The sequence below is a fragment of the Notolabrus celidotus genome, chromosome 14 (genome assembly GCF_009762535.1).
Source record: "Notolabrus celidotus isolate fNotCel1 chromosome 14, fNotCel1.pri, whole genome shotgun sequence".
In the NCBI taxonomy this organism is placed as follows: domain Eukaryota; kingdom Metazoa; phylum Chordata; class Actinopteri; order Labriformes; family Labridae; genus Notolabrus; species Notolabrus celidotus.
Window position 1 is genome coordinate 25,637,146 of NC_048285.1, and position 20,781 is coordinate 25,657,926.

Here is a 20,781-nt window from a genome sequence, read left to right on the forward strand (position 1 = left end):
TATTAAGAACAAAGTCATTACTTTCCTGAGTTCTGAACATTTTTTATGCACCTAATTTTACCTTTTTGTGCACAATTTCCTAATTTTGATCTTGTCTTGTGTCCTCTTTTGTGTCTTCTGAACTTTTAGTGTTCATCAAGAACATTTCCACATCATGATAAAAACATTAATTTGAAAACCTGTCAGCTTTAAGAGTTCTTGTGTTTCTTCTTTATTGCCGTCTTGAAGAATTCCCAGAGCTTTGGCTTTAGAGAGGTGGTCCATATAAAGCTTTTTGAGATAATTCTGGACTGACTTTAGTTTTGTTTGTGCGCTTGAAAGAAACTGCAAATGTGCAGATGATTCAGAAGGTGATTAATTTCTTTGCTATAAATAACACAATTTAGGATGGAAGCTTGGGGGCCATAAATAAATGGACCTTGGGCCGCAATTGGCCCCCGGGCCGTACTTTGGACACCCCTGATCTAAACCATTGTTTTAACATGTATTTATCTTATTTATTTCTTGTGTTCATCTGATCTTGTTAACTCTACCTTATTTTTAACTTTTCTCTCCACTCTTACTTATTTTATTAATTTTACTGTATTGATTTTCTTTTAATTTTTAAATAGTTCTTTTTTAATCATGCCTTTTATAATTTTACCATCGCTGTTGTTTTCTGACTGTCTGTTATTCTGTGAAGCACTTTGGGCTACATGTTTCTATGTATGAAAGGTGCTATATAAATAAAGTTGAGTTGAGTTGAGTTGAGTTGAGGAGCCTGAAACAAATTTCCAGTCTTGTTACAACAAAGACACTTAGTTTCAATTCAGTTCAATTTAATATCAATATATTAATTTAATTAAAGACAATACAGTATTGTAACAGAATTAACCTTACAACCACAATACATTTAAAACAGCCATCTTTATAACAACCAGGTTTGTTCTGTACAGTATTTCCAACAACATATGTAAACTGGTGAGATGTCATTGTGCTGTTTAAGTGCTGGTCGATCTTCAGTCCCTCAGTTTGTTGTTTGTTGATCCTGTTGTGAATCTTGGCTCTAGTTAAGGGACAGCATGAGTCTTCTGAGTGAAATTGGGATGATTACTATCATTGTTGAAGCTGCAACAATGGCAGCTGCTGTTGAAACCTGTGAGAAGTAACAATAACCGAAAAAATATCAGCAATTACATCAAAATTATGAGTCTGATATGTTATCTGATCTGCTACCAGTGGCCAGTAGCAGAAAGATACACAGGATTAATTTCTAGTCCCCACATGATTTGGTGCGTATGTCTTCTCCTCAATGAAGTAAATAAAAACATCCCCATGAAATCATCTAAATATTAAAAATGAAATAACATATAGACTGCACTTACCTTAACAGCAGTGTGATAGTCATTTTGAAATGTTTGAAAATACACATTGTAGAGGGCAAGGCTGCAAGGGAAGAACCCATCTGTGTCCTCTGAATCTCTGCATCTATTGAGAGAAAATATAGAATCGTTTTTTCTCACAGAATCATGTTGTGAAGCATTAAATGCACTTACACAACTCTTTTCCACAGACATTCAGTCCTTACACACCTTTCATACAAGGTACTTTGAAGCGTAATGTTGTCTTGCAGGTAGAGCTCTGAAAGGCCCAGATTGATCAATACTGACAGCGGCAGCCTGTAACCCTCCGCAACAAGGAGGCCAAGGTTGTACCATCCCTGTGAGAGAAGAAGAGTGTGACTTACACCCACGAGTAATTATGAATAAACACCGACTTGAATAAACAGCACACACACAGAGCAAAACTAGAAACTTTAAAAGCCGACCTGTGGCTCCTTCCTTAGTGCTGCATGCGAGTACATCTTTGCTGCAGAAAACAAGTCTCCGGGCATGTCAGCTTGCCCCTCATACAGCAGGTCACCCATCCTAATCAAGGCTGGAGGGATGACAGGATTGGAGCTTGGTCAGGTAAAAATTGAATGTTTGCACAGAAATCTCCACACATTGAAGTCTCAGAAACGGTTACCTACCATACGGGTCAGGATTTTCATTTTGGACTGTCAGGTTGTAATATCTCCACATGCAACTTGAAGCTAAAGCAGGGTCCAGAATACTGAAGAACTACAGACATACAAAGTAAATAGATAAATATGATAAATGTTAAGAGTGAATACAGCAGTCACAGTATCATGACATTACAGCTAATGTAGAGATAACCCACCTTATTCTGTTCACAAAGATATGCCACATTGAATTGTGCTGGAGCGTATCCACACTCAGCAGCCACCATGTAATATAACAGGGAGTGGAACCTGTTGATAAGGCAACATTTTAAGATGCTGTAACTGCCATCAAGTGGTTTGATAATGATCAATGTTGAGTGAATGGGGAAATAAATTACATGTCATTCTTGAGATATGAATCCAAGGCTCTCCGCAAGATGCTGCCCAGGTATCCGTTGTGCTCAGCTGCCCACTTCACCCACCTGCAGGAAGTTTAAAGACAACTCAGCTTTACACAAAGAAAACTAGACATACAAAACTAGGTTAATTAAAGGGTAAGATTCTAACAAAACGGCATCTGATGGACGTCTGTCAACGTGGCCAGGTATCCCAGTAGTCCAGATGTCAGCCAGCTGAACCGCTCCTCTGATGTGCCCTCTCTGTGCAGACTTCAGGTAGTACTGATAGGCCATGAACTGTTAGAAAAATAAGTTAGTAACCCCAAAATGCTAGTCTGTAACCATAGTATAGGGACCACTGTTACTCAAGCTAACCTTGTCTGCAGCTTTTCCAGGGTACAGACCCTGTGAGTACACGACTCCAAGGTTCAAAGCAGCATCTGGACTCTTAAGAAGATCAGCCTGCTCCCACAGCTTCACTGCCTTCTCATAGTCTTTCTCATGCTGCTCGTAATACCAGGCCAGGGCGTTGATTGCAGGAACAAAATTCTATGGGACATACACTGTGAGACTCACTGTTGATTGTGCAAACCTAAAATAGTTCTTTGCAGAAAGCTAACCATTTATGTTACAGTGGAGATAAAAAGAATGAGTAAACAAAGGAGTAATTTTACGATACCTTGTCCATCGCTTTCTTTAGGAAACGGACAGCTTTTGGAACGTCCTTTTCAACACCTTGACCCTATATTAAAACAAACATTGAAAAAAAAGAACATACTATTGAATCTGGGCGACTGATGACCAGCTAATCTGTTACCTGTACAACATCAGGAGGATCAGAACCTACCTGATAGAGCATGCAACATAGCTCCTGGTACAGGCTCTAGTAATAACCCATATTGACTCACGCAACTCTTTACTGGCAGGCCTCCCTGCACGACCATTCAAACCTCTGCAGATGATCCATTACGCAGCAACCTCACAATATAAATCGTCACTATGCATCCAATGTGATTCTGACCTGCAGAAGAACGATGCCGTAATCATACATCGAAGCAGGGTCCTCCCACCGGACAGCTCCTCTTTCATAGTGCCTCACAGCCTCCTGGATGTTTGGAGACACTCCCTGCTGACCCCAGAACAGCATGCGACCAATTGCTTGCTGTAAGATGGTGATGATACAATAATTCCTCATTTACAATTTTTACAGGAACTTAAACTATGACAGTGTTTGTGATATGCTTGTTTTCATGCAATTTAAAATGTAGAGATGACAGTAAAGGGCACCTCTGCTTCAGTCGCTCCCCTGCGGGCCTGCAGTTTCAGCCATTGAAAGATGTGATGGTCCTTATCAGTTTGGAGATTCAACACCTCGTCATTGTTTAGATAAACTGCCTCAACAAATGTCTAAAAAACAAAGAGTTTAAGGGGGAAAAAACATAAATATGTGCCCTTGCTTTGTAAAACAGCTGCAATAATTCCAAAAATGCACCCCTCTGTTCCCAACACAATAATAGTGACAGTGGAAGGGTTAAGGTAGCAGACTTTCTATTACCATCTTCTCATATTTCAAAATAAGCCCCAGCTACATGTGCTTCATCCCAGTCCCTGTATTAAAAACAAACACTATTTTCTGATTCTGTCTTATTATGTCTTCAACTGTGTTTACACTGTTATTTAATCTCAGTGTGCAGTGTGGGCAAGAAAGAGTTAATGTCAGATTATATAATCATAGCGAGGATGAGTTAACACATTCTGGATTTATGAAAGTAATATAAAGTTAGAACACCAACGCAGCCAGGTAGAAATGCATGCATTACCTGCTCTGGTGTGGGATTGAGACGGTCTAAAGTTGTCTGCGTAGCAATATTTGCATAATATGCATAGGCCAGGGCTGTGTCTGCAGGAAGACCGTGCAGACCCTGGTGGTGCAGGTGCCCAAGATGCAAAAGTGCTAATCGATCATCCTTCTGGGCTGCCAGCAGGGCCAGGAGCCAGGACTGAAACAAACACAAGGGCATGAGAGGATAAGATGAAAGTGGAAGTTCTTCCCTCATGTTTTTATTTGAGTTCACCAAGACCAGAAGCACACACCTTATAGGTCTGTTTCTTGACTCCCAGGCCGGAGCTGTAGAGCACTGATGCCATGTGCAGAGCTCGGTTATCAGCTAAGCAGCCAGCTTGGAGCAGCAGTGGTAATATTGTGCTGACCGCTCCAGTTCTGCTTCCTTTGTGCAGCTTGTGAAGTGATAACGAGTACAGCGCTCTGCCCATAGCTGCCAGGCTCAGCCCTCTTCCTCCTGCAAGGAAGGAAGTGCTTAAAGTTAGATTACACAGAAAATATTACAAGTGTTAAATAAACGTCAAGTCTGCATCTGGGTCTCATTCTTTTTGTTAAACAATAACAGGACAGCTGCATGCGTCAGTTTCATGAAACATTAAGTTTCATCTGCAAGGTATTAACATCATGGGGTTAATAAAGTGCCATCACGAATACTATAAGTCCAGTAGCTGAGTGAAGATATTTATCATCACTTATAACCTCTGGATATTTTGAACTACTTTTCTGGAAAATTAATTGTATTAAGTTTATTTCTCACCATGTTTGAAAGCCAACATCTTGACCAGTTTCACAGCTTGTCTCCTCTGAGGGAGAGTTTCTTCCCACAGCTCACACTGTGGTTCTGAAGGCTGTCTCTCCTTTACTATCCACTTGTGGAAAGTATCAACATAGATGTCTGAAAAGCAAGATTATTCAGTTGTACCTTCAGTTGTTCTGCTGATTATAGTTCAACTCAGTTACTTTAGCACCATCTAGTGGACGTATAAGCCTCCTACCAGACTCTTCCCTCCTTCTGGCCTGGTGGGTGTATCCACTGATCTTTGCACTCATCTCCAGATGAAATTCTTGGCATGTCTGCAGCCATCCAGCCAGATTCACAGCCCTGACTACATCTGGAATAACAACTTCAGACTGCAGAGAAGAAAGTTATCACAACTAAGTTAGTAACTATAAAGCTGACATGGATGATAACTGTAGGCAGGGGGTTACATTACCGGGCTCTGATGTACCACTCTGTTGCGGTAGTAAACCACTGGTCCATAAAAACCTTCCACACCTTTGATGTATTTACCTCCACCGATCACAAAATATCCCTCTGTGTCATCCATCACGACATCATGCGCAAAGCTGCAAAAACATAGTGCTAACATGTAAACATCAAAGACCACTCAGAGAGCATTTTTTATTCCTGACATAGTAGACTTACATGTAATTGGTAGAATAATCTGTTTTCTGCTCGTTATCTATACACACCATGTTGACTGTTACCTGAAATGCGGAGACAATGACCATTTTGCTCCTTCATCATTTCATATTTTTGTACAGAGATATTATTTTTTCAAGCATATAAGGACTCACCCTTTTAATGAGCATCATAAAACTGATTCGGCACCACTTTCTCAGAGGCACCTTGAACGAGGTGAGAAAAGCTGAAGATTCCTCTGACCACCCGTTCATTTGGATGTGAAGCTTACCTGCAAAATGTAGTTAAGAGACTTATTCATGTTCACATTATTGTACAGTGTGGTTACATTATTAGTGTTTGACACAACAGTTCTTCATCCATACCTGAGTTTCTGAGGAACAGTGTTGGTGAGATGTAGTTATTCTGGGAGTCTATATGATGAAACAGTCCACATATCTCTTCCTGGCAGTGTCTGGTCACCAATATCCACACAGAGAACATACACCTGGAAGAATAAAAAGCACACTTAGCCTAAATGACACTTGTGTTAATGACACAGAAGCTAAGATCTGTATTTACCATGGAGAGGGGATGGCTTTCACACGCAGGTACTCCAGACCATTATCACTGTATGGGTCCAGAGTTGTTGTGATGCCAAACTTTTCTCCAGTGGAGGCAAAAATTGAGGACAGCAATTGAACTGTTTCTATAAAACACAAGGAGAGTTTTTGTTGGTAACTGATGACTTGGAGACGTCCATTCTATGCCTAAATTTTCTAGTTACAGGTTCTCTCTACAGACCAAAACACTGAGTGTACAAAGAATTAAACACATCCTAGAATCATTCTGAGGATGCTGCAGAACTTTAAAGGATTTTCAAAAAGCTTCACCATTCATGATTTGAGGTGCCCATGTGCACATAAGAAGTTTTGCTGTTACTTTGACACCTTACCTTGTTCAAAAGGACACTGTTTCTCAACAAAGCCTGGAGTTAATCGTAGCATATCCATGCTCCAGGAGTTGCACAGCCGATGCCGTTTCACAGGCCGGTCAAAATAAGGAACAGGCTCCAAAGCTGCCTCATCCGCAGCTGCAACCAACTCCTCATCGTCATCCAATACAGGATATGTGACTGCTGCTTCCAGCGTACAACTCTGCACCCACTGAGAGTCAGGAACTATCTCATCAGCTTGATACAGCAACCAATCAGGCAGGTTCAGCCTCACAGCCTTTATAGTGGGATCAAAGGGGTCACATCTCCAGTGGTTCAGCCGGAGTATCTCAGAGAGGCCAGTGTCAAAAACTACGATTAAGTCCAGCTGAACTGTAGCAGGTCCCTTACAAGAGTAAAATACATACAGTAGATTGTCTGGCAGAGCTTCCTCAGGAGGATTCAGGAGCATTATTTCATCTAAACCCAGGACCATCTGTGTGAGGAAGACGTACACATATCGGATTATGACAAACAAGGAAAACTAACACAATACAGAGTGCATAAAATGTAGAATCACAGCACTAATCAGCTCATAGGCTGCAGTAAGTGCACAGCTACTTTATAGTTTCTTTCCAGCTCCTGCAGGAAAATAACTGTCTGACAGAAAAGTATGTTTCATAAACACTGAGCCCCGTTCACAAACATCTTCAAATAGTTTTCTTATTTCTTTCTTAACAAGATTTAAAAGAGAAGTAGTCAGATTCATGAACTTGTTCTGAAACCACAGAACTGCTCACCCCTGTGTTCCTAAATTGAGAAATGAGATGTCCTAAGTTTGAAGCTAGTGCTCAATGTTCCCAGTTAGAATATGTACCCCCCTTTACTGCTCATGTAAGGGCACAAGACTGCTTGTGGGCACACATAGAAATCACATAGGAATGAAAAGAGAACCATAAACACATCAGAAATGTGCAGAAAAATCATTAACAGATTAGACGCCATTTAAAAAATACTTTAGTGGTTCAAATCCCAACATAAGAAAACTTTGGTGAGTTTGAGAGGATAAGGATAGGCTTCAGTACAGAATATACCACAACTGTGGCTCTCAATGTAATTAAAGCATCCAGGGTTACCATGCATTACCTGCTCAGGCGTGGGATAACGGCGGACTGCTGTTTGTATAGCAATGTTTGCATAGTATGCATAGGCCAGGGCTGGGTCTGCAGGAAAGCCATGCAGACCCTGGTGGTGCAGGTGCCCAAGATGCAGAAGTGCTAATCGATCATCCTTCTGGGCTGCCAGCAGGGCCAGGAGCCAGGACTGAAACAAACACAAGGGCATGAGAGGATATGATGAAAGTGGAAGCTCTTCCCTTGTGTTTTTACTTGAGTTAACCGAGACCAGAAGCACACACCTTATAGGTCTGTTTCTTGATTCCCAGGCCGGAGCTGTAGAGCACAGATGCCATGTGCAGAGCTCGGTTATCAGCTAAGCAGCCAGCTTGGAGCAGCAGCGGTAATATTGTGCTGACCGCTCCAGTTCCGTTACCTCTGTGCAGCTTGTGAAGTGATAATGAGTACAGCGCTCTGCCCACAGCTGTCAGGCTCAGTCCTCTTCCTCCTGCAAGTCAGAAATCACATTTTATACTCCATGTAAAATTGCATTTTAGCAATTATCATCAGGGAATAATAACTATGATATGAATACAAAATGTTTACTGAGCTCTTAATTAAGCTGATGGTTCTGTGAAGAACAAAGCTGAGCAACAAAAATGTGGTGAAGATCCTGAAGCAGCATGTGAATCAGGGGAAACATGGCAAAGGTGACCCGCCAGTCCAGACTAAATTAATGTCTAAATTGAGCTTATCTTGTTCTATATATAATTCAAATGTATTTATTGTGATTTTCCACCCCTGGACATTGTTAGTAGAATTCATATTGTGCATTTTCTTCTCTCACCATGTTTGAAAGCCAAAATTTTGACCAGTTTCACAGCTCGTCCCCTCTGAGGGAGAGTTTCCTCCCACAGCTCACACTGTGATTCTGAAGGCTGTCTCTCCTTTACCCGCCACTCATGGTAAACATCAAAGCAGGTGTCTGAAAAAAAAGCTGTCAGTTTCTTTGCAGCACTATAAAAAAAAGCTCCCCAGAATATTTGTTGTGCATCAGTTTTTAGCACCATCTAGTGGAAGTATAAGCCTCCTACCTGACTCTTTCCCCTGTTGGGCCTGATGAGAATATTCACTGATCTTTGCATTCATCTCCAGACGAAATGCTTGACATGTCTGCAGCCATCCAGTCAGATTCACAGCCCTGACTACCTCTGGAAGAACAACTTCAGACTGCAGAGAAGAAAGTTATCAGACCCAAATCTACTGAATAGCTGTCATAGTCTAGACGATAACTGAGGGTGGGTGGTGTACTCACCGTGCTCTGAGGTACCACTCTGTTGCGGTGGTAAACTACTGGTCCATAAAAACCCTCCACACCTTTGATGTATTTACCTCCACCGATCACAAAATGTCCCTGTGTGTCATTCAGCATGATATCATGTCCAAGCCTGTGTGAAATAGTGCTCAAATCATATCAAAGAAAAACACTTTTCGATTTCAAACATTGATACATTAGATCATATAAAATATGGACTCACATGTACTCCACAGAATAATCTGTCCTTTGCTCATTGTCTATGCACACCACAGAGACTGTTACCTGAGATGCAATGACAACCATCACGTTAATTTCATTATTAAAATAATTCACATACAATACAGGGGTGTGCTGATAGGGGTGCCCCCTGAAACTTGATTTGGACTCCCTCAGTGCCACATATAGAGTACAAAACATGGATGAAGTCTCAGTGACATCATCCTTTGGTTTACTGGAGAGGCGTTATGAAGCCCAAAGACGGTAGCCACCATATTGAAATGCTGATTCCAACTAACTTCCAACTACTACTAGGTATCATACCAGCAAAGAGGAGGAGTTGAGTCCTAAATGACAGAAAAACAGCTGATATGCCTCCACCTGTCGTTTAAATCAGCTACACCTCAATGTTGCCTGATAATGCAGAACTCTAAGCCTTTGAAAAACAGTCCATCTCTAATACAGTAGTCACAAAGAAATCAATCAATGCAGTATGACGACCAATGTTTTAACACAGGGGAGTCGGTCCTTAAGGAGACATTTAAGGAACTACTGTTTTTTGCACCCACACAGTAGCTTCATTTTCCAACACTATAATCTATTGCTGCATTTTAATATGGCACACTTCCTGTTTATGCTACTTTTATCATTTCTAATTCTGGAGTCCTTAAAGAATCAAGCACAGAACATTCCCATTTTGCCACTCTGTTGTGTTCTTCTTTTAAATGTAAGCTCCTGTGAGGAACTTTTCACTTCATCTTTTTTGCAAACCCTGTGAACAGAGGTAGCTCGACACTCTGTTATCATGTGTACATGTACATGTGTAAAACAAAATCCCAGGTAGGTCTGGTTTGCAGTGATATATTTTAACAGGAAACTGCTCACCCTTTCAGCAAGCAGCATCACATTGATTCGGCACCACTCTCTTAGATGCACCTTAAAGGGTGAGAGAAATGCAGGGGATTTCTTTGACCGTCCACTTATCTGGATGTGGAGCTGACCTGGACATATGAGAGGCAACAGAGAGGGAGTGATGTAGGTTTGTTTAAGAGCATTCTGTAGTGGAATAGTAAGAGTAAGTGAAAGGTGAGAAGAAACTCTATAAAATAAACCTGAGTTTGTGAGGAACAGTGATGGTGAGATGTAGTTATTCTGGGAGTCTGTATGATGGAACAGTCCACACAACTTTCCTTGGCAGTGTCTGGTCACTAATACCCACATAGAAAACATACACCTGTAAGAATAAAAAGCATATTTACACTAAAACAACATCTGAGTTAACAGAATACAAAGCTAAGTTATAATTTAGTCTCCTTACCATGGGGAAGAGATGGCTTTAAAACGTAAAAACTCCAGAGCTTTGTTGCTGAACGGGTCCAATTTCTTTGTAATGCCAAAGTTTTCTCCAGTGGAGGCAAATATGGAGGACAGCAGCTGAACCGTTTCTGGGTGACAGAGGTTTTTCTTAGTCAGGACATCGAGAGTTTAATTGCATTCCAAACATCTAAAAATGAAACCATACCAATAGGACCAGTTATGTATGGCAGGCTGGCCTTTGATCCAACCTAAAGTGATGTATAGCTGTAGAACTGTTGTCTAAGTATGCAGTTTATTTCTGGATTTACAAATGCTAACACTGTTTATGCACTGGGGACAAAAAATTATTTCAGGGTACTTTTACCTTGAAATAAGCAAAAACCCTGCCAATATAACAAGTGAAAATAAGACGTAATATTTAGAAACTGTGATCTTAAAATTAGCAAGGAAAACTTATTTTAAGCAATATTTTACCAGTATTTTAAAGCTTAGTGTCTCAGAATAAGACAGGAATGCTAACGATTAGTATTTTTTCATTAAAAAATAGATTTCTGCACTAATACATTTCATGTCAACTTCTTCATTTGAGATATATTCACCTTTATTTGAGTTGTATTATAGCAGCACTTATCTAGGTTTAAGACCATCTTGCACTTCAAATAAGATTACAAAGTTTAATTTGAGCATTTTGAGATATAATGTCTTCTCATAGTGAGCTGGATGTACTAATATTCAGTCATGTTGTTTTTTAGGATAAGCCAGCTATGCTCTAAAGTAGGTGTTTCATTGTGTGCATGTAGTTTGAGGATGTATATTTTTATCTGATTTAGAAGAAACAGTGCCTGAAAACTATAACCCACCCTTTCTTTCTTTCTTTCTTTCTTTCTTTCTTTCTTTCAATGGAGCTGTTTTCTGATAGATTATCCAATAAAATGCATTTACTTTAATCAAGTAAAGGGTTTGTCTTAAATCAAGATTATCCGTCTTCTACAAATAAGATATCAGCTTGAAAAATGTATGAAATGTTAAATAAACCTTGTTATTAGATTGTTTGACTGAACAAGATAGGCAGTGTAAGATGCATTGTCTTAAAACAAGTTCCTCTGTCTTGCTCAAATGTCACCTGTTGGGTAAATTGATCTTAAATTAAGTGGGAGAAGACATTTTGACTAAAAATGAGATAATTTCACTTGGTAAGATTTTGAGTTTTGCAGTATGTTAGGAGCCTTTGTGCACATGTGAAGCTCTGATCTGACTTTAAACCCCTACCTTGTTCCAGAGGACATTGTTTTAGTAAAAAGCCTGGAGTCAGTTGCAGCATTAACATGCTCCAGGTGATGCACAGCTGATGTCTTTTCACAGGTCGGTTAAAATAAGGAATCGGTTTTAAAAAGGCCACATCACTGTCTGCAACCAACTCCTCCGCGTCACTGAATATGTGAGGGAATGTGACTGCTGCTTCCAGCATGCAACTCTGCACCCACTGAGACTCTGGAACAATCCCATCAGCTCGATACACCAACCAATCAGGCAGGTTCAGCCTCACGGTCTTTAAGCTCGGACCATGGGGGTCACATCTCCAGTGGTTCAGCCGGAACGCGCGGGCACGGCCAGTGTCCAGAAACACGATCAAGTCCAGCTGCACGGTGGCAGGTTGACTACAAGAGTAGAACACATCCAGGCGGCTGTCCGGCAGAGCCTCCTCTGGAGGATCCAGGAGGATTATCTCGTTTAAACACAGGGCCGTCTGTGTGAGGAGGAGGAAGAAGATCTGTGTGTGAAAATACTCCTTCCTAATGTGTCTGAAGAACTCCACGAGGGGTGGGTCGTGTTTGTGACCAGACACGACAATATAATATGAATTAATGAATTCAAATATGAACTCCTACCTGCACACTGAGACAAAACAGATAGATGCCCACGTGCTGTGTTGATGTCCATGGTTTGCACAGTGTTTTCATGAATCTCTCCATTAAAAGTTGTTCAGGCTGAGGAAGAACAAGCCTCAAGATCCGTGCCTCATCCTGCTCCACCTCACTTACAATGAAGCAAAGGTAAATATTTAACTGCAGAAAGTCCCACCCAATTACTATATACACAGTGCAGGTAAGGTGGAGCTTTACTGCATGCTGATTCTTAACATAAAACCAAAGGTAACCTGTTCTCATCCTTTAGGATTCAATACGGAAGAGGATTAGGGCCACTGGGGGAAAAAAATGGTCAAATTTTTGTATTATTATTTTTCTGATAAAAAGTCAGAATTCTGAGCAAAAAGTCTAAATTCTGAGATAATAGTCAGAATTCTTGGTTGGTCATTACACATTGCAGGTAAGGTGGAGCTTTACTGCATGCTGATTCTTGACATAAACCAAAGGTAACCTGTTATCATCCCTTAAGGCCACTGGAAAAAAAAAATTAAGGTACATTTTTTTTAGTATTATTTTTCTGAGAAAAAAGTCAGAATTCTGAGCAAAAAGTCCAAATTCTGGTTGGTCATTATTGTGGTGATGCTAATTGTTGATGATGATAATGGAAGATCTTAAATTATTTGGTTGCTTCATTGTAGATGTTCCTTATTTTATTTACAAAAAAAAATAAAAATCCTTACTTGCTTTTGTGCATTGCCTTTACACTGCTTGGCAGTACACCTGTTTGTCATATGAATAGCGCCACCTAATGGACACATTGAGTATTTACTCTCAGAACCTGTTTTTAACATGCTTGTGCTCACTACTCTTTCTATCATGATCTGTGATGAACAATCCTTCAGAACATAATTAAAGTCACAGCAGCACCTACTGGTGACAGGCAGTACTGCAGTGTACACTATGCTGATAACTGCACAAGTATGCGCACAGTTTCATCCTAGGCAGCACAGCAACACCTGCAGCACATCAGGCTGTGGCGTACATCAGGCGGTGGCTTACAGCAGGCGGTCGTGCACATCAGGCGGTGCTTGTACGAGGGACCGAACATATCCCCTTGCTGTTTTATTTATCATTATTTTTCTGAAAAAAAGTATTCTGAGATTAAAATTCTAATTCTGAGCAAAAAGTCAAAATTCTGAGATAATAGTCAGAATTCTTGGTTGGTCGTTATTGTGGTGATGTTAATTGTTGATGGTGATAATGGAAGGTCTTAAATGGTTTGGTTGCTTCATTGTAGATGTTCCTTATTTTATTTACAAAAAATAAATAAAAATCCTTACTTGCTTTTGTGCATTGCCTTTACACTGCTTGGCAGTACCTGCACCCAAATTGACTTGAAGCACAAATTGATTTGTTACTCTTACTGATCTTGTTTCCTCTTGTCTAGATCTTTGCTTGTGTTGTTCTTGTTCTCGTATGTACGTCGCTTTGGATAAAAGCGTCTGCTAAATGACATTGTAACATTGTAATTCCGAGAAAAAAAGTCAGAATATTGAGTTTAAAGTCAGAATTCTGACTTGTTTTCCTTATTTGGAAATGATTGGAGAAGGTGACTATGGTATCCGATGTGCAATTAATTTGTCCTCTATGTCTGATGAACGTTATTATGAAATGTAATATTGTGACATGAAATACTATTATGTTAACCTCTAAACATCACAGAGAAAATTAGGAATTCTGTTTTATTATCTTTATTGTTTTTCGTATTTACTTTATTATTATTATATGTATATTTTTTTCAATTCTCTTTTTGTTGGTTTTGTATAACTTAAATATAATTTGTCAACTTGTGGTGAACAAAGAAAAACTGAAAAAAATGCAATAAAAAGTTGAATAACAAAAAAAAGAAAACTGACTTTTTTCCTCAGAATTCTGACTTTTTACTCATAATAATTTTAAAAATGTTGACCTTCATTTTTTATTTTTTTTTCCAGTGGCCCTAATCCTCTTCCGTTATTCTACATTACACTGAAGTGTTGATTAAGATATTTGATTTATCTACAAAGAAGAGAATCTGAAGTGTAGTGCAACATGCAGCATTCAATCTGTAAGAAATCCACTCATCTTTCGTTCAAAATAGTTTATTGCTATCATGCAGGAGTGCCATAAAAGTCTAGACCATCACAGAAGATGCAAAATTATCATTTTCTCTGTACAAATATACTGCAGGTTTTCATAAATAGAAGCCCGAAATAAAGAGAAAGAAAAAGAAGGGTAGGGGGAAGATAAGAGTTTAAACTGATCCACTCTTTTTTAACCCAATATAGGTTTCGTTACAGCAGTTGACATGCATCAACATTACAGTGCAGTATACTGGGAGCAGACAGACGCACTCACACGCTCTCACACGTTCATACAGCATCATTCTTTTACAGCTCTGTCGTGCAAAAGAGGTACAAATAACACTTTACAAAAGGACCAGTAGGAAATTTATCTTTTTCTTTTTTAAACTGGTTGCTAAAATAAAGTATTGTAACATTTTTTGACTCATCCAAACCACCTGTTACATTATGAGGCTGGGGGAGGCCCACTGTGTCTTTTGCAGCACTTTTGGTTGTTCGTCGATCAGGAACGCCCTACATGTACCGGCGTTCCCATACTTAAATAATCACCTACAACTACTGATGCATAGTTCTGTGCTCGTATGAGGCTTTCATTATTACATCTGGCACAATGTAATCTGAGGATAATATTCATCTGTAACAAATGTAAACATACTGTGGACATTCAGTTTTCAGGGTATACATGTAGACTGTATGTATATCCTGTTGTTTTGTGTTCTGTGTGAGAGGGGGGGTCAAAGGGCAAATGCACTAATACAAAGGCCTCAGACAAAAGAAAAAAAAGGAGGTTTGGCACTCTGACTTCTGCTTCCACAACTTGTCAAGCTGAATCTTCCAAACAAAGGTGGATTACAAAGAGGAGAGTTTTCCCTCATAGGGAGCAAAAGTGTTCGCTCTGTAACTATAGCCCTTACCAGAACTCACCCCGTCATCCCATGCGCACTAACTGCACAGAAGCTTCCTTCATCCACCTAAACAATCACTGTAACAGAAACAAAACAATAAGACGGACAGTAGCAGAAGCCAAAATCGAAACCGAGCTCACACCCAATTTAATAAATCAACATTTGGTGGAAGGAACTTTATTCAAGATCACATCGACTGAGTGTAACTTTTGAAAACGTGTCCGTTTCTTCTTTGATTGTTTTGAATAACACTTCAGATATGTCTGCCTTTAAATAATCTATAATTAGGGTACATAATTCTCACTTTTTCCAAAGTGTATCTGCATCTTTGAGTTCAATACAACATCAGATAACACTGTGTTGTCTTTCATTCCTTGGTATTCTAATTGTACAGTTTTGGTAAGTCTGTGTTTGGTAACATCGCTGCCTTAAATTAAACAGATACTTGAATCCCACCCGGATGCTTTAGCCCTGATATGTGTTCACATCCTGTTTTGGTGGAGTTGTTCAGTATAGCAAGGTTAGCCTTACAGACATTTCTAAAAAGCTGCAGCGTTTTCTCTCACTCGCTCATGCTCACATGCACTCAACCCTAAATCCTAAAAATAAAGCAGAAGGTCTAAAGCTGATAATAAGTGGGTAACTTGTGTAACTTGTCATTTAGTGAGGAGATTCACCTCTTGTCTTACTCTCTTAAAGCTGATGTCATTTCTGCACTCAGATTATTTAAGGTTAAACATTATTTTGAAGCCTTTTTAATCTCTGTTGTTTTTCACTTCAGGAAAATACAAGTCCCACCAAGCAGCTTCTTTGGCTGAGCTGTGTCAGACACTTTGGAGAGGCTAAGTACAATCAGAATAAATGCTAAAGAGCTTCCCACTCTTTTGTTGGAGGATCTACTTAATGCCTCATTAGCTCTGCCAAGAAGAAGAAGAAGAAGAAGACAACATAAGACAGAAAAGTTTGTAACCATCATTGAAAAGAAAGTACTCAGAGAAAAGAAAAAAAAGGTGTGCGCATTCACTTTGGGTTTTGTAGGCTAGGTGGTTAGGTAGTAATCAACAAAACATCAAGTGTCGTCTAAGCAGGTTAACGACAAGAACCAAGCAAACACTAAGAGCATTCGAGTATCAGTCAAACAAAAGTGAAGACATGCAAAATGTTATAGATCGTAGAACAAGAAAGAAAAACCAACCGGGAGACACGTTTCCCTTTGAGACTGGCACAAATTTCCTGCAGAATAAATAATACTTTACATTCCAATATACAAACCTACCCATTCCCCACATATTCAACGCTGACCAAATAAGCAGATAAAACTGAACAGCTGGTTCTTCCCACAGTCCACTTCCTCAGAGTAGGTGTTGTACCTACAAGAAGATGCAATGGCAGCAATGTGTGCCATCCTTAGACCAACTTAGAAACTTGTTTCCAAAGACCAACCAGAGGAATTCAGTCAAACAGCTTGTACAGCCTGTAGTTCATGTAGCCCTTATTTCTTCTGTTTCTTGAAGATCTTGAAGGTGTGTTTCTTGCGGCTGGCAGTGGAATCTGTGTCTTCTCCCGTAGAGCCACTGTCCTCCTCCAGGGGGCTCTTCTTAGCGGACAGCTGCGGGATGCGGGAGCCGCCGCCGCCCTTTACCCCCACGACCCCGGGCTGCCCTCCTCCTGTGGGTGACGGCGTGTCGGGTTCAGTGGAGTTGGGGCTGAGGGAGCGGGATGACTCTGACAGGCTGTTGATCTCTCCCAGGCTGGGAGACTCCTGCATGCCGTACACCCTCTTCATGAGTATAGGACTGTCGGGGCTGGGCTCTCCAGGACTGGCCTCGTGAATGCGGTTTCCTCCGTTCGGGGTCTGACTGTGCAGAGAGACGGTATCTTCTGATCGGTTGGAGATGCCGTGCATGAGAGAAGTAGGCTTAATTAGGTGGCCTTTGGAGCTGTATGCAGATAGCCGATCACCAACTTGAGACAGTGACAGGGAGGAGTCAGAGTCAGAGCGGTTTAGGTCCCTGGGGAAGGAGAAAAACAAACATTAGAGGAAATAAGAGATTAAAAACAAACCCAAACAGAAGTTGAAGCCTTGCATGCTGGGGTTTATCTACGCTAGGCCTGCAAAGCCAAGGACACGCTGGGCACAGCCGGGTAACTGGAACTCCACACTTGTTAGTTGTGCAGGCAAAGAACAACATGAGCACAGTGAGAGGTTAAAGAGTGTGGATGCATAGGTTCTGTAAAGCCTCGTCAGCTTTCATGTTGTTAAAGAGTAATGAAAGAAAAATGAAAATGTAAGAAATGAAATGCACTCGAAGAGGAGGAGAATGATACAAAGGAAAAGGTTGTTGTGATACATGTGTCAAGAAAATGCAACAACAGCACTTGGCAGAAGAATGAACACCCACGCACATGCCATGTGTGTGGAGAAACTGGAAAGAGATGGGTACCCGTAGCTGTCACCGTATGCTTGGGAGACATCTGAGAAGGTGAAATCAGGAATGGTGTCCATGGGCTGGAAAGAAGTATGATAATAATGGGAGGAATGTGGGGCTGCAGCGCCGCCCACAGAGCTGTGCAAGCAGGAGAAAGAGGAGGACAAGGAGGAGAGCGACTGAGGGTTTAGGCTGGAGGCAGAAATGATGGAGGGGTGAGACACGGCCGAGGACAGAGGAGACGGAGGGAGACAATCGAGGTGGTGGAACGACTGGCTGCGGGACTGCATGGGAGGGGGCCTAGATCTGGATGGGTATGGGGATCCCTCGCCCTGCTGCCCTGCCAACAGGCAACTCTCTACCAACCTCTGGGAGCCCATGGCCAGCTGGGGGTCAATGTGGCGTTGGCGCAGGGACATCATACTGGGAGCTGTGGGCAAAAAACAACAGCATTATCAACAGACAGTCAGAGTCTGAAGGAAAGGGGGAGACCGGTTGGGAAAGATGTGGAAAGATACACAGGTGCTGGGATAGATTTTCTAAACTTAAACTGACTTCAAACTTCAAATAGAGTCTCAAAGATGAATTTAAACTCCAGTTATTAAATTAAAATCCCATTTGCTCCTGTTTTATCTCTCCTATTATCACAGGAAATACTGCATGAAACAAAAGGAGAACACAGTGAAGGTGTTACTGAATGTCTACAATAACAGAAAAAACATAAACCCATAATAAGCCTTTTCATGAGAGGAAGTGCCCTTTCAAAATAAAACAACTTGGGGATGATAGGCAGGGGTGCACTGGGCCGTGACAAGGTTTAGAGGAGGATGGCAAGCAAGCAAGTACGGTGAGGTCAAGGTTTTTTTTTTTAGATGAGCAGCACTTTGTAGTCTTATCCATCAGCAGTGGACTGTCTCAATTAATAAAAACAAAAACTGTGGCGTTGGGTCAAGGGGAAAGAAAGGGAAGCCAAACTGAGGACTGAACTGGGGCATAAATAAGTGGCCAACCAGGATATTTCCACATGAGCTGACAGTCTGAACCGACGGACCACACGTCGCTGGCTCTCCTCTCCAACTTTCGGTTGCCATCTGTAAGTTCGACCAATGAGACGGCGGTGGGAGCCAAATGCCAGAGAGGTGGTGGAGGGAGAGAGGGGGAGTGAGATAGGAGGTGCAATTAATGAGAATTTGAAGACTTACTCACTATTGAAGGTGGAAAAGGATTCTGCAGTGACACTTGGTCAAACCCTGTTTGCTGTTACATTGAAGCTAAAGCAACACGGCTACAGATGCATTGACATGAGAATTATATTGATGTTCTTGCCCTGGAACTATGTTTCAACTTTTAACATTTTGCAATGAAGTATTAGCTTTCTGTAAATAGAAATGTGTCTATATTTTGATGTCCTGTAAAGAAGCCCTGGAAGATTCATGAGAAAAGTATTTGTTGATCCACTTTTAAGTCTAATATTGTTTTCTCTCCTGTGTTTGTGACTTCAAAACAAGTTAAAAAATAAACTTTCCAGGTTTCTAAAGAAGTATTTTTTTTTACTGGTGATGAAAATGTTAAAAATTCTGTCATTTGTTTCTGTTCCAAAGACTTAAACTCAACTAGTCACCTTTTAAAAAACCTATTTCCATAAACAAAGGAGAGAACACAATAACTCTAACTAACAGGATGGATCAGCAGATATTTTCTCACCTGCCTTCTCTTGGTCTAAGATTAAACCTGAACCAGAATTTGAATCGGACTATATACAGTACATTTCCCTTGGCAGCAGCTATTTGATCAGAAGCACTTTAAACAAAAGGTCTGTAGCACATATCAGGACACAACTGCTAAGAATAGGTCAGCACAAGAACTCGTTCTCATTAAGAAATATATTTTCCGTCACAGTTCATTTTTCCAGAGGAAAGTCACAGGAGTCAGCCTCCACAATCTCTGAAGAGTCAAGTGAACACTTTTATCAAAAACCAGAACAATTAACAAAAAAGGCATTGGCTTGAATTGTGCTTAAAAGAACAAGACAATTATGTGAATTTACACCATACATAATATACAAATGTAAAACAACACTCATTCAAAGAATCACAAACATAGTTCACCCTCACTACCACCAGGCAGGCCACATGGACAAATTCAGGTAATAATTGCACAAAAAGGTCCAAATTCTCATGTGGGCTGATTTTAGGATTTCCCCGTCTGGGTCTTGGAGTGTTTAGGGGTTCGTTTGCTAATCCCCACAGAGGAGCCCAGAGATTCGGATGAACTCTTACATTGCAGAGTTCCAGGCACGATGCCCTCGTCCAAGTCGTCCACGTCGTCCGACATGAAGTGCTGAGGCGGGGCTCTGCCGCCCATGAAGCTGGCATCCAGGTTGAGGCTCGAGGCCAGAGAAGGAAGGCCGGGGTTGTTTACGATGGTGAAACCTGTGAGGATCTCTATCTGCTGCCAGCGGTGAAGCCTCTCTCGCAGAGCAGCCGTCACCTCGCCCAGGGCTTGTCTATGAAAGACGATGAGAGAGAGGAGATCTTAAAACAACCTCTTCACTTCTCTCTCAATTAAGTTGGCTCCTTCTGAGATTAGTCTACAAATGAAACATTAATCTGACATCACAACCTCTGACTTACTTGGCTGCCAGTATTTTGTGGTCCACATCATCCAAGGAGGAGCTGTGAGCCACATGGAAAGTCCCGAAGAGAGTGTTTCTCTTTTTCTTGATCTTTTCGGCCTGTAGAAAAACAAACCTCCAAAACTTATCCTGCTGCTTTAACATCATGTACACTATCCACAGCCTTGTTCTCATGTACAACCACGTATCAAGGAGGAATCAAGAGCATGAGTAGTTATCTCACAAGACTTAATCAACATTACTTTTAAAGCTAGTGGAACTTTTTGCAATGAGTCATGCATACAGTCAATTTAT

At 40.9% G+C, this 20,781-nt stretch overlaps 2 protein-coding genes across 3 annotated transcripts in view; both read right to left on the reverse strand.

The window, feature by feature from the left end:
• Positions 1-801: 801 nt before the first annotated feature.
• Positions 802-12,686, reverse strand: LOC117825790 (protein sel-1 homolog 3). Its single transcript, XM_034701731.1, has 33 exons — positions 12,417-12,686; positions 11,797-12,274; positions 10,529-10,655; positions 10,323-10,444; positions 10,096-10,211; positions 9,215-9,276; positions 8,992-9,124; positions 8,771-8,906; positions 8,524-8,661; positions 7,979-8,184; positions 7,708-7,884; positions 6,583-7,057; positions 6,210-6,336; positions 6,014-6,135; positions 5,804-5,919; positions 5,652-5,713; positions 5,440-5,572; positions 5,221-5,356; positions 4,983-5,120; positions 4,477-4,682; positions 4,203-4,382; positions 3,670-3,789; positions 3,404-3,544; positions 3,062-3,124; positions 2,758-2,931; positions 2,552-2,679; positions 2,383-2,466; positions 2,203-2,293; positions 2,012-2,102; positions 1,808-1,917; positions 1,572-1,699; positions 1,365-1,467; positions 802-1,135 (listed from the first exon to the last, which is right to left on the reverse strand). Exons 1-33 carry the CDS (start codon positions 12,498-12,500, stop codon positions 1,046-1,048), a joined length of 4,797 nt encoding a protein of 1,598 aa, XP_034557622.1. The 5' UTR covers positions 12,501-12,686; the 3' UTR covers positions 802-1,045.
• Positions 12,687-14,520: 1,834 nt separating this feature from the next.
• The window catches only part of stim1a (stromal interaction molecule 1a), a 38,386-nt gene continuing 32,125 nt past the window's right edge, over positions 14,521-20,781 (reverse strand). The window contains exons 10-13 of one of the 2 annotated variants that reach the window (XM_034700754.1): positions 20,486-20,586; positions 20,132-20,358; positions 18,219-18,282; positions 14,521-17,435 (exon numbers count right to left, since the gene is read on the reverse strand). In XM_034700754.1, the coding sequence (XP_034556645.1) occupies positions 16,916-17,435; positions 18,219-18,282; positions 20,132-20,358; positions 20,486-20,586 (912 nt within the window). In that variant the 3' untranslated portion in view covers positions 14,521-16,915. Of the gene's footprint in view, positions 17,436-17,829; positions 18,283-20,131; positions 20,359-20,485; positions 20,587-20,781 lie in introns of both variants that reach the window. The other variant, XM_034700755.1, reaches the window with a different exon arrangement.

Excerpts from the sequence above, each read along its gene's own strand:
- LOC117825790 (XM_034701731.1), bottom strand. The coding sequence starts at position 12,500 with ATGGAGAGATTCATGAAAACACTGTGCAAACCATGGACATCAACACAG. Across the intron at positions 10,656-11,796 it reads ACAATGTCCTCTGGAACAAG|AAACGGTTCAGCTGCTGTCC; the intron begins GTAGGGGTTTAA and ends TCTGTCACCCAG. Across the intron at positions 2,294-2,382 it reads TCATATCTCAAGAATGACAT|GTTCCACTCCCTGTTATATT; the intron begins GTAATTTATTTC and ends CCTTATCAACAG.